Below are 15,921 nucleotides of genomic sequence, written 5' to 3' on the forward strand. Positions count from 1 at the left end.
GGGCCAGGCTGAAAAAACTCCGCCCTCCCCCCCTCAGCTTTACCAGATGCTCCAGATGCCTAAAATCTGGAGAGGCCTGAGGCATCAGAGTGAGAGGCTGCAACTAGTTAGGCCCAGGAAGAAATGCTACCTGACGTTGCCATCAGGTTGTATAGAAGGAGAGTGACTGGGGGAGGGAAGGGGGTGGGTGGTGGGAATGCATGCCCAGAGGGAAACAATGTATGGATGGTTGAGTTCCTAGAAAGAGGGAGGGGAAAGAAGAGAAACAAGAATACAAATGAAACCAAGAAGAAAGGAAGAAACATGTTCATGCATCCTGAAAATGTTGTCCTGACATAAGGTTTCTGTATGTGGTGGGGTTTGCACTCTGACACTTGGGTCACTCTTCCTTTCGGTCTGCAGTATCCACCTTGTTCTGCACTGCTCTTAATCTCATCCCTTGGATATTGACCAGCAGATGGTGCACCCACCTCATCTCTGCAGACACACGGTGGCTTGCAAAAATATTTGACTCTCTAAAAAGTCAGCAGACTTGTGTGGAATACAAATGACCCTTATACAGATGGTTCCAGAGAGCATGTTTATTGCAAACCGGTATGCTCTTTAAGTACATTTTCAGTTACAATTCATTATTTCTCTGCATTTTTTGTAAAATAAAATTAAAAACTGAAAAAAGCTGCTTGCATAAGTATTCATCCCCTGCAGACTACTATTTGGTAAACCACCTTTTGCTACAATAACAGCTTTAAGTCTTTTGGGGTAAGTTTCTACTAGCTTTGCACACTGTTTGGGAGGTTTTTTTGCTCATTCTTCCTGACAGATTTGCTCCAGGTTGGTTGGATGACACTTATGGACTGTAGTTTTCAAACAGTGCCACAGATTCTTGTTTGGATTGAGATCTGGAAGTTTGACTTGGCCATTGTAGAACATTCACCTTTTTTTGTTCATCCCACTCCCCTGTGGCTTTGGTCTTGTGCTTGGGATCATTGTCCTGTTGAAAGGTGAACTTTCTCCCAACTTTTATTTTTTTAGCAGACTGAAGTAGGTCTCCCTGCAGCTGCACCATCCATCCATCCATCAATTTTAACAAGATGCCCAGTCCCCGCTGAGAAAAAGCATCCCCACAACATGATGCTGCCACCCCCATACTTTACTGTTGGGATGGGGTTTGCTGAGGAATGGGCAGTGTTGGATTTGCAGCATACATAATATTATAAATTTTTGCCAAAGAGCTTCTTTTTTGTCTCATCTAACCACAAAATCTTAAAAGAACATACGAAATTTCCATACCGGGTCAGACCAAGGGTCCATCAAGCCCAGTATCCTGTGGCCAAACCAAGTCACAAGTACCTGGCAATTACCCAAACATTAAATAGATCCCATGCTACTTATCCCACATTTGAGTTGGGTCACACTGCTTTCTGGCAAATTCCAGGCGTACTTTGATGTGTGTTTTTTCTTCAGTAATGGCTTCTTTCTAATTAGTTTCCTTTGCAGGCCAGTTGATATGGTTGACTGGTGCACTTCCACTCCAGTCTCAACCACTGAACTCTGTAGCTCATTCAGAGTGATTGTTGCCCTCTCTGTGGCTTCCCTCACAAGTCGCCGCCTTGCTCTAGTGCTGAGTTTTGAGGGATGGCCTTGTCTAGGCAGTGTCTGGATAGTATGATGCAGCTTCCATTTCCTCACAATTGATGCAGCAGTGCTCACTGGTTTATCTAAGCATGGATATTGTAGCCTTTTCCTATCTTGTACATGTCTATAATGTTATCTTTAATTTCCTTAGAATGCTAGTTGGTCTTCATTTTTAGAGCTTGCTTTCAGATTCACAGTCTGACCAATGATACTGGAATTAGGGGGTCTCTTATCCTGAAAAGCTGACCTTTTTTAAGGATTCTCAGGTAGAGGCTAATTGTAAGCCAATTGTTTAGACAATATCTTTCATCTGTGTAAACTTGGAGCTTCCACAGTACATGAGTTGAATACTTATGCAAGAAGCATTTTTCAGAGTTTAATTTTTTTTTTTACAAAAAATGCAGGGAAATAATCATTTATGACGTTGAAAAACTACTTTAAGAGCACACCAGCTTGCAGTAAATATACTGTCTGGAACAATCTGTGTAAGTGTCATTTGTAAGCCGCACAAATCTGCTGAATTTTTTTAGGGGGTCGAATCCTTTTGCAAGCCACTGTATGTCACTCACGGTGCTATCTCCTGGAACAATCATTGCGGGGTGAGGCATCATCTGTACCTTGTTTTCATCTCACTCTCTGGGAGCGCTGTAGATCAGCCGGTACTTTGCTGTTCTGGGAGTGAGCATCAAGGAATAGTTATCCCCATTAGTATCTGCTTGGTATTTTCAAGTGTCTCGAATTGGCCACTGCTGGAGACAATATGCTGGACTCAACCCAGGATGATACTTATGCTTTTACGTATCAAGGAAACTAAGCTCTAAATTCTCAGGACAGAGGCTCGAGGGTTCCTTTAAATTTTCTACGTGTTGCTGTTTTTCAGGTATTGTGTTGAGTGGGGAACTTGGGGAATTCCTGAGTTTTACTGAACGCTATCCCAGCATCCTCTACCACATCCTGCTGTTTGGCCTGACAAGTGCACTGGGCCAGGTAAGCAGAGCTGGCTTGTATGGTTAACGTATTTATATACCATCTTGAGTTCGTTGGTTTACAAATAAGGACTGAGTCTATTAAATATTATACACATTGTTTCTCACAATGACACAACAGGAACTGCACTCTGAACTGCATTTTGAATTCCTCGGAAGGGTTGCACCCTCCATGGACAGTGATTTTTGAAAGGGAAGTATCTCTGCTCAAAATTTTATCTAAAAGAAAAAACAAGCAAAAAGTAAAAAATTAAAAGCATATAGGTGAAGCAGTGACCAATGATTAAAGATGATCCCTAATGCGGCTTGAGAGCAGATATGCCAAAAAGCTCGCGGGATGGTATGAGAGTCACTTGATCACTCATATGAAATTAGAACTATTAAGAAATTCTTTGTGAATCGGTACTGTTTATGTCTACTTCGAAAAATACTACTAACCTAACGTATTTATATACTAAGACGTAGTGACGACATGTTTGCACTGATGTATCCCTGTTCAGTAAGGATGCAACATTACCCAGAAAAGGGCAGGATCAGAGGACTTAAAGCCATAGGATTCCACTATCCTCTAACTGCCTACAGCAATAATTTGTAATCAGCCCTATAATATGGAGTAGTACTGGGAATTCCGGTGTACTGTATTGCCTTGATATGGAAGGCCTATCCCTGGTTCAGTTATATGAAATGCTTTTGCCTCTGTTCATAGCTTTTTTTTTTTTTTTTTTTTTTTTTTTTTCCCCCATTCTTTTGATACATCCCTGTATCTTTTCATATCACTCCTATGTTTACAACCCTGAGATAGGGAGAGGTGTGAATGGATATGGGGATGTATTAAGAGTAATGATACAGGAATGGGGGACCTGCGTAGAAGTTTGGACAAAAATAACTGTTGTGCTCTTAGACCTAATGGGGAAGTAGCTGCTGCCTTCCACACCATTGATCACAATACTCTACTTACGTGTTTGCAATCTGTTGGTATCACTGAAATGGTTTTCATCTTATTTATCAAACAGAACCCAACAAATAAGAAATTGATCATTCTGTTCTCACAGGACAAGCAGGATGGTAGTCCTCACATATGGGTGACATCATCAGGATGGAGCCCAATCACGGAAAACTTCTGTCAAAGTTTCCAGACATTTGACTGGCCCCTACTGGGCATGCCCAGCATGGCACTAACCCTGCAGCCAGCAGGGGTCCCCCTTCAGTCTTTTTTTTTCCACGCAGCAGTAGCCTCGCGGTTTAGAGCTCTGAACACATTCCTGACATGAATTTTTTCCTCACGGACTTATTTAAAATATCTTGCCCCACAGGGGTCCCTCCTCTAACTTTCTCTGTCTGCGGTACTCCGGTAAGGTTTTTCGTCAGTTACCGTCGAGTTTGGCCCTCGCGGCCTACTGGCCATCGACCGTACCGCAGCTCAATTTTTTTCTATCGCCATGGCGTCGGGTTTTCGTCGGTGCCCGGATTGTACTCTCACCATGTCGATCACAGACCCTCATAGAGTCTGTGTAATGTGCTTAGGCCGTGAGCATGATGTCCTGACTTGCACCAAATGTGCCCTCATGACACCAAAAGGTCGCAAAGCCAGAATGGAGAAGATTGGTCTCCTCTTCCGTGCTCACACCCCGACGCCGTCCATCGCATCGACGTCATCTGAACCGGCACCGTCAAAGTCTCACCAACATCGACAACCGTCCGGTGACCGCTCGCCATCGAAGTCTTCAAGGCCATCGACTCCCGTTTCTCCCCCTCAAGATCGAGGGGATCGAAGGGAGAAACATCGCCAACGGCATCGTAAGTCTCGGACCGTCGAGGGAGCGAAATCATCGACCTCACCACCGTCCGAGCCACCATCGAAGAAGCCCCATCCAGGAACAGCACCGACCGCTCCTGTGACCGGGACATCGAGGCAACCTTCACCCGATCGGGGTTTGGGAGTCGCGATTCCGCCTGTAGAGGTGATCCCTCCGACTGTGCCTCAGCCTCCCTCTTCCGTCACGGAGCCGGAGCTGATTGCCCCAGGTCTCCGGGAAGAACTGGACCAGCTGGTCCAGGAGGCCATCGACAAGGCGATGCAACAGCTCCAGGTCCCTCCGGCACAGTCATCGGTACCGAGAGTGGAACCGGTCACTGACCAGATTCCAGCAGCGCTGGCACCGCTGCTATCCCGGATGGAGGCGCTCATGACTGCCCTTCCACCGATGATTCCCGGGTCTCCGATGTCTCTGGTGCGCTCCCCGATGACAGCCTCATCGGGAGGAGAAACACCATTTCGCATCCCTCCTTTGGGAGTTCTGCCTCATTCATCGATGCCATGTCATCCCTTGCCACCGATTCATTCATCAGGAGCGATACGCACAACGGCGCCATCGATGCCTTTGATACCGGCACCGATGCCTTCCAGGCCATCCACGGTGCCCCCGGCGATTCCTTTGATTTTCTCGGAGCCTCATCCGGGGCCTTCGGGTATCCAACCCCTTTCTCATCCTACAGGTCAGCCTACTGATCCTTATGACACCTGGGGTGATGACACTTCCTCGGACACCAATGACTTACCTTCACCTTCCTCTCCTACTGAAAGTAGAAATCATTCTCCTCCAGAGGACCTCTCTTTCATTAATTTTGTGAAGGAAATGTCAGAATTGGTCCCTTTCCAGCTTCAGACGGAGCAAGACGATAGGCACCAGATGATGGAGCTTCTCCAATTCCTGGATGCCCCTAAGGTGATCACTTCTATTCCCATTCATCAAGTTCTTCTTGACCTCCTCAAAAAGAACTGGGAAAATCCTGGATCCATTGCCCCTGTACACAGAAAGGCTGACACTACTTATCTGGTAGTCAGCCCCTGGCTTTCAAAAATCTCAGCTTGACCACCACTCAGTTGTGGTGGAATCAGCTCAAAAGAAAGCAAAAAAGACAAAACCACACTCTTCTACCCCTCCTGTCAAAGAACACAAGTTCCTCGACAATGTTGGTCGTCGAGTGTTCCAAGGGGCCATGCTTATCTCCAGGATTGCTTCTTACCAGCTGTATATGACCTGATACAATAGGGTCATTTTCAAGCAAATACAGGACTTCTCTGAAACCCTGCCTGACCAATTACAAGAACATCTTCAAACCCTTGTTCACAAGGGGTTTGAAGCAGGAAAGCATGAGATAAGAACAGCTTACAATATCTTCAACACCTCCACTAGAGTGTCTGCAGCTGCCATTTCGGCAAGACACTGGGCCTGGCTCAAGTTTTCTGACCTTCGCCCAGAAGTACAAGACAGGCTCTCTGACCTGCCCTGTATAGGAGATAATCTGTTCGGTGAACAGATTCAGCAAATAGTGGCTAAATTAAAGGACCATCATGAGACCCTCAAACAGCTCTCATCGATACCTTCTGACTTCCCTTCTAGACAGCCCTTCAAGAAGGACTCTAAGAAGTGGGAGGGAGGTTCTGGAAGCCAAATTTAGGCTCTTAGGTAGAAAGCTTAAATCCAGAACCTCCAGGGTAGCATTCTCTGAAATGCTCCCTGTTCCACGCGCAGGTCACCAGAGGCAGGCAGAGCTCCGGAGTCTCAATGCGTGGATGAGACTATGGTGCAAGGAAGAGGGATTCAGTTTTGTTAGGAACTGGGGAACCTTTTGGGGAAGGAGGAGTCTCTTCCGAAGGGATGGGCTCCACCTTAACCAGGGTGGAACCAGACTGCTGGCGCTAACCTTTAAAAAGGAGATAGAGCAGCTTTTAAACTAGAACAAAGGGGAAAGCCGACAGTCGCTCAGCAGCGCATGGTTCGGAGAGAGGTATCTTTAAAGGATACTAATGATGCATTAGAATTAGGGCATCCCGACAGTGAGGTTCCAATAATTAGAAAAGTAGTCCAAGTGCCTGTAACTAAAAACTCACCTGAACTAAAAAATTCTAACTTATCCCTATCAATTAAAAAGCAGAATGAAAATACAAACAAAAAACAAACTTTGAAATGTTTGTATGCTAATGCCAGAAGTCTAAGAAGTAAGATGGGAGAATTAGAATGTATAGCAGTAAATGATGACATAGACTTAATTGGCATCTCAGAGACATGGTGGAAAGAGGATAACCAATGGGACAGTGCTATACCGGGGTACAAATTATATCGCAATGACAGAGAGGAGCACTCGGGAGGAGGTGTGGCACTTTATGTCCGGGATGGCATAGAGTCCAACAGTATAAACATCCTGCATGAGACTAAATACAAAATTGAATCTTTATGGGTAGAAATCCCTTGTGTGTCGGGGAAGACTATAGTGATAGGGGTATACTACCATCCACCTGGTCAAGATGGTGAGACGGACAGTGAAATGCTAAGAGAAATTAGGGAAGCTAACCAAATTGGTAGAGCAGTAATAATGGGAGACTTCAATTACCCCAATATAGACTGGGTAAATGTATCGGGTCACACTAGAGAGATAACGTTCCTGGATGGAATAAATGATAGCTTTATGGAGCAATTGGTTCAGGAACCGACGAGAGAGGGAGCAATTTTAGATCTAATTTTCAGTGGAGCACAGGACTTGGTGAGAGAGGTAACGGTGGTGGGGCCGCTTGGCAATAGTGATCATAATATGATCAAATTTGATTTAATGACTGGAAAAGGAACAGTGTGCAAATCCAAGGCTCTCGTGCTAAACTTTCAAAAGGGAAACTTTGATAAAATGAGAAAAATTGTTAGAAAAAAACTGAAAGGAGCAGCTACAAAAGTAAAAAATGTCCAAGAGGCGTGGTCATTGTTAAAAAAATACCATTCTAGAAGCACAGTCCAGATGTATTCCACACATTAAGAAAGATGGAAAAGAAGGCAAAACGATTACCGGCATGGTTAAAAGGGGAGGTGAAAGAAGCTATTTTAGCCAAAAGATCTTCATTCAAAAATTGGAAGAAGGATCCAACAGAAGAAAATAGGATAAAGCATAAACATTGGCAAGTTAAATGTAAGATATTGATAAGACGGGCTAAGAGAGAATTTGAAAAGAAGTTGGCTGTAGAGGCAAAAACTCACAGTAAAAACTTTTTAAAATATATCCGAAGCAGAAAGCCTGTGAGGGAGTCAGTTGGACCGTTAGATGATCAAGGGTTAAAGGGGCACTTAGAGAAGATAAAGCCATCGCGGAAAGATTAAATGATTTCTTTGCTTCGGTGTTTACTGAAGAGGATGTTGGGGAGGTACCCGTAATCACGGTGAACCTAATCACCTGGACCGGATGGTATACACCCCAGAGTTCTGTAGGAACTAAAAAATGAAATTTCAGACCTATTAGTAAAAATTTGTAACTTATCATTAAAATCATCCATTGTACCTGAAGACTGGAGGATAGCAAATGTAACCCCAATATTTAAGAAGGGCTCCAGGGGTGATCCGGGAAACTACAGACCGGTTAGCCTGACTTCAGTGCCAGGAAAAATAGTGGAAAGTGTTCTAAACATCAAAATCACAGAACATAGAGAAAGACATGGTTTAATGGAACAAAGTCAGCATGGCTTTACCCAGGGCAAGTCTTGCCTCACAAATCTGCTTCTCTTTTTTGAAGGAGTTAATAAACATGTGGATAAAGGTGAACCGGTAGATATAGTATACTTGGATTTTCAGAAGGCGTTTGACAAAGTTCCTCATGAGAGGCTTCTAGGAAAAGTAAAAAGTCATGGGATAGGTGGTGATGTCCTTTCGTGGATTGCAAACTGGCTAAAAGACAGGAAACAGAGAGTAGGATTAAATGGGCAATTTTCTCAGTGGAAGGGAGTGAACAGTGGAGTGCCTCAGGGATCTGTATTGGCACCCTTACTTTTCAATATATTTATAAATGATCTGGAAAGAAATATGACGAGTGAGATAATCAAATTTGCAGATGACACAAAATTGTTCAGAGTAGTTAAATCACAAGCAGATTGTGATAAATTGCAGGAAGACCTTGTGAGATTGGAAAATTGGGCATCCAAATGGCAGATGAAATTTAATGTGGATAAGTGCAAGGTGATGCATATAGGGAAAAATAACCCATGCTATAATTACACAATGTTGGGTTCCATATTAGGTGCTACAACCCAAGAAAGAGATCTAGGTGTCATAGTTGATAACACATTGAAATCGTCGGTACAGTGTGCTGCGGCAGTCAAAAAAGCAAACAGAATGTTGGGAATGGTGAATAAAACGGAAAATGTCATAATGCCTCTGTATCGCTCCATGGTGAGACCGCACCTTGAATACTGTGTACAATTCTGGTCGCCGCATCTCAAAAAAGATATAATTGCGATGGAGAAGGTACAGAGAAGGGCTACCAAAATGATAAGGGGAATGGAACAACTCCCCTATGAGGAAAGACTAAAGAGGTTAGGACTTTTCAGCTTGGAGAAGAGACGACTGAGGGGGGATATGATAGAGGTGTTTAAAATCATGAGAGGTCTAGAACGGGTAGATGTGAATCGGTTATTTACTCTTTCAGATAGTAGAAAGACTAGGGGGCACTCCATGAAGTTAGCATGGGGCACATTTAAAACTAATCGGAGAAAGTTCTTTTTTACTCAACGCACAATTAAACTCTGGAATTTGTTGCCAGAGGATGTGGTTAGTGCAGTTAGTATAGCTGTGTTTAAAAAAAGGATTGGATAAGTTCTTGGAGGAGAGAAGTCCATTACCTGCTATTAAGTTCACTTAGCGAATAGCCACTGCCATTAGCAATGGTAACATGGAATAGACTTTTAGTTTTTGGGTACTTGCCAGGTTCTTATGCCCTCGATTGGCCACTGTTGGAAACAGGATGCTGGGCTTTATGGACCCTTGGTCTGACCCAGTATGGCATTTTCTTATGTTCTTATGTCCTTAAGATCGAATGACAGAGGATTAGTCCTTTTAGTGACCCCAAATTGGCCCAGACACCCATGGTATGCAGATATGTGGAGGCTTCTGGTGGAGAGCCCCCTATGCCTCCCTCCGCACAGTGACCTGCTCCAACAAGGTTTGATCCTTCACAAGGACCCAAGTCTGTTTTGTCTTATGGTCTGGCCCTTAAAAGGGCTCGCCTGATGAAGCAGGGATTTTCAGTGGCAGTAATTGCCACCTTGCTCTGCACGTGGAAGTTCTTGACATCCTTGCCAAAATCCCCATGGTTCTGGAATTTTTACAGGACAGTCTGAAGAAAGGGTTGATCCTCAACTCCTTGAATGTCCAGGTTGCGGTGCTCTCCTGTTTCAGAGGAGAGATGAATGGAGCCTGCCTGTCGGCACATCCGGACTTAGCCCATTTCCTAAAAGGGGTTAAACACATCCGACCACCCTTAAGGTGGCTGGTCCCCCTATGTAATCTCAATCTAGTATTGGACTTTTTAGCAGGAACTTCCTTTTGGCCGCTATGCAGTCTGTCCCTACTCCTGTTAATGCTGAAGATTGTATTCTTGGTGGCGATATGCTTGTCTCGTCTCATCTCTGAACTCCAGGTGTTGTGTCGGGAGTCATTCCTCTGGTTAATTCCAGGAGTGTTAGAGCTTTGCACTGTTCCATCCTTCTTGCCAAAGGTAGTCTCGGAGTTTCACTTGAATCAGTCCATTTCCTTGCCGTCCCTAGATAGACACAAGGACACTGAAGACTACCGCCTTCTATGCCACTTAAACGTCAGTATGCTTTTGGTATGGTATCTGGAAATCTCGGAACCAGTGCACAAGACAGACCGCTTGTTGGTTCTTCACAGTGGAAGGAAACAAGGTGAAGCAGCTTCATGAGCTACCATAGCTTGCTGGATCAAGGAAGTGATCACGGGAGCTTATGTAGAGGCAGGGAAGCCTTTACCCCTTCAGGTTAAAGCTCATTCCACTAGGGCCCAGGCAGTATCCTGGGCGGAAGCTAAGCTGCTGTCTCCCATTGACATCTGCCGAGAAGCGATGTGGTCTTCCTTGCACACTTTCTCCAGGTTCTATCACCTGGATGTCCAAGCCCCAGAGGATGCAGCGTTTGCGAGGGCAGTGCTGACCGGACTGTGGGCAGCCTCCCTTCCCGTTCAGGAGTAGCTTTTGTATATCCCATTGGTCCTGAGTCCATCTGGCTACATGCTAGGAAATGGTTAAATTACTTACCTGATAATTTTGTTTTCTGTAGTGTAGACAGATGGACTCAGAATCCCGCCCACAGCTGCCCATGATCAGTACCAAGGAATCGCCCTTGAGGTGAATCTCGATTCCAAGAGGATGCAGGTATTCTGTCACCCATCCCTAGATCAGGGCATCTATAATATTGCTGGGATTCAGCACTTATGTTTGGTTGAGTACAGTTACGGTTATCCATTATTTTAAGTTTCAAGTTTTTTATCAAGTGTTAATCAAATTTTAATCAAATTTTTCAATAGTATGTCCACAATGGCTTTTGAAGAGAATACTGAATGGCTGAGGTCACTGCAGTGGTATATCTAAGGTGACGTCAGCTTTGAAAACTGACTCTCTCTCCATCTGCTAGCAGGTGAGCATATAACCTATTGGTCCTGAGTCCATCTGTCTACACTAAGGAAAACGAAATTATCAGGTAAGCAATTTTTCCATTCTGTACCATAGATCATGACATCCTGATCTCTTGACTGAAAATCCTCAGTATTGAAGGAACAGTGCTACCATAGTTTTTTGTTAAAGGGTATGGGATAAATCAGAGGATCCCTAGTAGCTAGAAGATGGAAACGAAGAAGCTGTGTAACCTGTGTTAACTGCCTCTCTATGCTGATATCCCCATGCAGAAATGTTACACCTAAAGTAATTACCCTGGGCAGACTGGATGGATTATTTGGGTCTTTATCTGCCATCATTTACTATGTTTCTTTGTAACTGATTTTTCTGATCCCTAGGAGCTTTTATTTAGGGATCATAAAGAATCAGTATTTTCACCACTGGTATTCATTATTTACTTTCAGCCCTTTTATCTCATTAGGTGGTGAGGTCTTAAATGCCACTTGTATGCCAATGACATCCAGATTTACTGTGAGCTGCGCGTCTACCACCAAGAGTGTCTGGATAAGCTAAGCATGTGTTAAAAGACGATCAGAGGTGGATGAATATTAACACGTTTAGGGGCCAATGTACGAACTCAGTGTTTTCCATGTGCCAGCAGGCTGTTGTCATGAAAATTTGCCTTAGATGAACAGGAGCTCCATTGCAAACTTTCAAAAGATATTTTACACACTTTGTCACAGCTGGGAACTTGGCGCGTTCCTGGCTATGGCAACGTGCAGTAGTGGTCCCTAATCTTGGGGCCACTATCATTTATAATGTGGTTGCAAGTCCTTATAAAAGTCTTCTCTTTCCCCACTCAACCTCAAAAGTGCTTTCCATATCACTCCTCGTTTCTGGTACAAGTATTCTTGTGTTTAAATTGTTAAACTCAAAAATAGTTAAATCACAAGCAGATTGTGATACATTGCAGGAGGACCTTGCGGGACTGGAAGATTGGGCATCCAAATGGCAGATGAAATTTAATGTGGACAAGTGCAAGGTGTTACATATAGGGAAAAATAACCCTTGCTGTAGTTACACGATGTTAGGTTCCATATTAGGAGCTACTACCCAGGAAAAAGATCTAGGCATCATAGTGGATAATACTTTGAAATCGTCGGCTCAGTGTGCTGCAGCAGTCAAAAAAGCAAACAGAATGTTAGGAACTATTAGGAAGGGAATGGTAAACAAAATGGAAAATGTCATAATGCCTCTAACGCTCCACGATGAGACCGCACCTTGAATACTGTGTACAATTCTGGTCGCTGCATCTCAAAAAAGATGTAGTTGCGATGGAGAAGGTACAGAGAAGGGCGACCAAAATGATAAAGGGGATGGAACAACTCCCCTATGAGGCTGTTCAGCTTGACGAAGAAACGGCTGAGGGGGGATATGATAGAGGTCTTTAAAATCATGAGAGGTCTTGAACGAGTAGATGTGAATCAGTTATTTACACTTTCGGATAATAGAAGGACTAGGGGGCACTCCATAAAGTTAGCAAGTAGCACATTTAAAACTAATCGGAGAAAATTCTTTTTCACTCAACGCACAATTAAGCTTTGGAATTTGTTGCCAGAGAATGTGGTTAGTGCAGTTATTGTAGCTGGGTTAAAAAAAAGCTTTGGATAAGTTCTTGGAGGAGAAGTCCATTAACTGCTATTAATCAAGTTGACTTAGAGAATGGCCTCTGCTATTACTGGCATCAGTAGCATGGGATCTTCTTAGTGTTTTTCTTTTTTAAAAAGCTACCAGAAACCTTTCTTTTTAGGGATGTGCTCAGACTTTTTGAGCTCAGTAGGCTTTCCAACCAGCTCTGGAAGTTTCTAGAACAGCTCCTCAGCTGGTTATCATGTAAGTTATGTTAGTTTTATATAAATATGTATGTTTTTATGTAAGCCGCCAAGAACATTGGATTGCTGCAACATGTAAATGTTTTAAGTATGCATGTTTTTATTTTCATTTAGGATGACAATATGGGTATTAATCCCTTTCTATTCTGTTTGGGCAACACTTATAAATGTATGATTTTCTGAAGTTATTTTTATATTCTAATAGGGTAGGCCCTGTTCTTAATTTGTTGTGCTTTGTTGACACCATTTGTCCATTGGTGTATTGTTTGTATGACTAAATTGGAGCCAGTGTTTTGTTATAATTTCCTTTGTTACTGTACATTGCTTAAAGTTGAAATGGTGGTGTACTACAGGACTGAGATAGAAGGGAGGGGGTAAATGGATATGGAGGTGTGTCAGCACCATGATGCATCATGCTGTCCTTCCTGACACTGTCTCCCTCTGTTTCTCCTGGGCATTCTCTTGCTGCTTTCTCTTCTCTTTTTTTTTTTTTTTCTCTTTTTGTCTTCCTTGTGGCATGGGAACTGTCATTGGAGGACCTCATCACTCACTTCATGGGAGAAGGGAAATGGCACTATAACATCTCCTCTTTTTTGTTCTGTCACATAAGATGTGGAGATGTTGCAGTAGGAGGTTATTGTGGTCTCCTTTAGGGGAGGGACTGTTCAAAAGAAGCTTTTCTCTTGCTGTTTCCCTTGGGAACAAGATGATGTGTTACAGGAGAGTCTCATTGCTTTCTCTCTTTGTTACAGGCTTTCATATTTATGACCGTTGTATACTTTGGACCTCTGACCTGTTCCATTATTACCACCACAAGGAAGTTTTTCACCATCTTGGCTTCTGTTGTTATTTTTTCAAACCCCATTAGCCTGCTGCAGTGGACAGGGACCACCTTGGTATTTTTAGGTAAGTCACCATGCTTTCTGTTATGGGCCACATACACATGGTACTTGTGTTTTTTTATTTGTGCATATATATTATGAGTGTGTTCCCTAAAGGCGGAATGCTGTAGAAGGAACCTTTTTTAAAGTAAGTTCTTTTTTTCGGAATATAATGGTTATCTCACAACCATGCTTGGGGAAGAGGAGAGCTATTTATAGTTGTAGAACCTGAAGACAGTTGGAGCTTCTAATGTTGCCGAGGCCTTAAGAACATAAGAACATTGCCATACTGGGTCAGACCAAGGGTCCATCAAGCCCAGCATCCTGTTTCCAACAGTGGCCAATCCAGGCCACAAGAACCTGGCAAGTACCCAAACACTAAGTCTATTCCATGTTACCGTTGCTAGTAATAGCAGTGGCTATTTTCTAAGTCAATTAATAGCAGGTAATGGACTTCTCCTCCAAGAACTTATCCAATCCTTTTTTAAACACAGCTACACTAACTGCACTAACCACATCCTCTGGCAACAAATTCCAGAGCCTTGCATGATGGGAGAAGGGGATAGAGTTGCCTGGATAGCATAGGTCATGGGAGTCCTGGGTTGCTTTGGGTGCCATTGGTTTCTGGAGTTTTCAGACTGTGTAGCTGGCTTTCCTCTGAACTGTTAAAGTTTGTTGTCTTTTTTTTGTTCTGTAGGTCTTGGTCTTGATGCAAAATTTGGAAAAGCCCCAAAGAAGACATCACACTAGGAATAAATCTGAAAACTGGAATGGACTCTTCATAACTTATTGTTTGGAATCTTGCTGTTCAGCATGGAAGACCAGACTTTTTTTTATATTACATATTTTATGGGAACATTTTTTTTTATTTTCTTAGTTATTGAGAGATCCGTTTTAGGGGGTGTGGTGATAGATTTGTGGACTGGTCCTGACAAGTTATCTTGCATCTATTAAAGAGGCATGGAGATAGAACTGGGAATTTAAACAGGTCTCTTATGCGATATGTTTGTGTTGATTACTTTGTGGGCCTACTTTATCAAGAGCTTTCCTGTAGGCACAGAGTGGAAGATAAATTGGACTTTTTATGCATTTCTCTGTCCCCCTCTTTTTTTTCTCATTGTTGTGTTGTGTGTCCCAGTTAAATCTTGGGTTTCTAGAAAGGACTCAAATTGGTGTCAAGACGTCCTCAAAAATGTGCACCTCACTAAGCTGAATGGAAGCTGTAGTTCATTGGCTAGTTTCCCATGCTGCTCAGCAGCTTGAATTGCAGCTACTGTAAGTTTCAAAATTAGCCAGCTGTGCTTCTCTGCCTTTTCTTAGTGCTATAGCCCTTTCCCACCACTGCTCTGATATTCCTCTAGGCCAGGGGTCAGCCCATACCAGAAGGAAGTACTGATTCATCCCCCTCCTCCAATTGCCTTGGGATCTCATCTTATCCTGAAGACAATACTTCCCTAGTACTCCTCCTTCACAGTCCCTTAGGGAGAGACACAGGTGAGTGTGTCCAGGTGGCAGGGGGTGAAGGGTAGGGAGTCATTGGGGTTGTGAGTGTATGGGGAAGGGCATGAATGAGAAGCATCAGTGACAGTGTTGGTGTGTACAGTAAGACTGCATGTTGATATTTTGAACCTCATGTTACACTGTCTCTGAGGTGAGTGGGGGGAGGGGGTGTACATTGTACTTAAGTGAAACCTTTTTTGTATGTATGCTTTGTCTGTCAGATTTTGGGTAGATTTCTCATATATAGCTATGCATAGCCAATGGCCAAAACCATACCATGATTACAAATATGTGACAGGATGCTATGCTTCCATAAGCTGATTTTTTTTCTCTTACTTCCTTTTTTTACCTGTTCCTTATTTCACATTCATGATTTCTTTTTACTGTACTTTTAGAACACAATATTACAGGAGACTGAGTTGAAGGAAAATCAAAACTTTTTAATACACACATTTTCATCAGAGTGGTGATCCAGAGAGTTTGAAGTAATCACAGCCAACTCTCTTTTAGCAGAATTGCCTTTATTATCCCAAAAAATGGTATTTGCCTGAACTTCTAGGCCAGGGGTAAGCAACTCCAGTC

At 43.3% G+C, this 15,921-nt stretch overlaps 1 protein-coding gene across 2 annotated transcripts in view; it reads left to right on the top strand.

The window, feature by feature from the left end:
• Window positions 1-14,928, top strand: part of SLC35B1 (solute carrier family 35 member B1) — a 39,317-nt gene extending 24,389 nt beyond the window's left edge. For both annotated transcript variants that reach the window (XM_029573366.1, XM_029573365.1), the window contains exons 7-9: window positions 2,516-2,622; window positions 13,711-13,864; window positions 14,537-14,928. In XM_029573366.1, coding sequence (XP_029429226.1) covers window positions 2,516-2,622; window positions 13,711-13,864; window positions 14,537-14,589 — 314 coding nt within the window. In that variant the 3' untranslated portion in view covers window positions 14,590-14,928. The remainder of the gene's footprint in view (window positions 1-2,515; window positions 2,623-13,710; window positions 13,865-14,536) is intronic.
• Window positions 14,929-15,921: the final 993 nt, after the last annotated feature.

The sequence above is a fragment of the Rhinatrema bivittatum genome, chromosome 12, assembly GCF_901001135.1.
Source record: "Rhinatrema bivittatum chromosome 12, aRhiBiv1.1, whole genome shotgun sequence".
Taxonomy (NCBI): Eukaryota; Metazoa; Chordata; class Amphibia; order Gymnophiona; family Rhinatrematidae; genus Rhinatrema; species Rhinatrema bivittatum.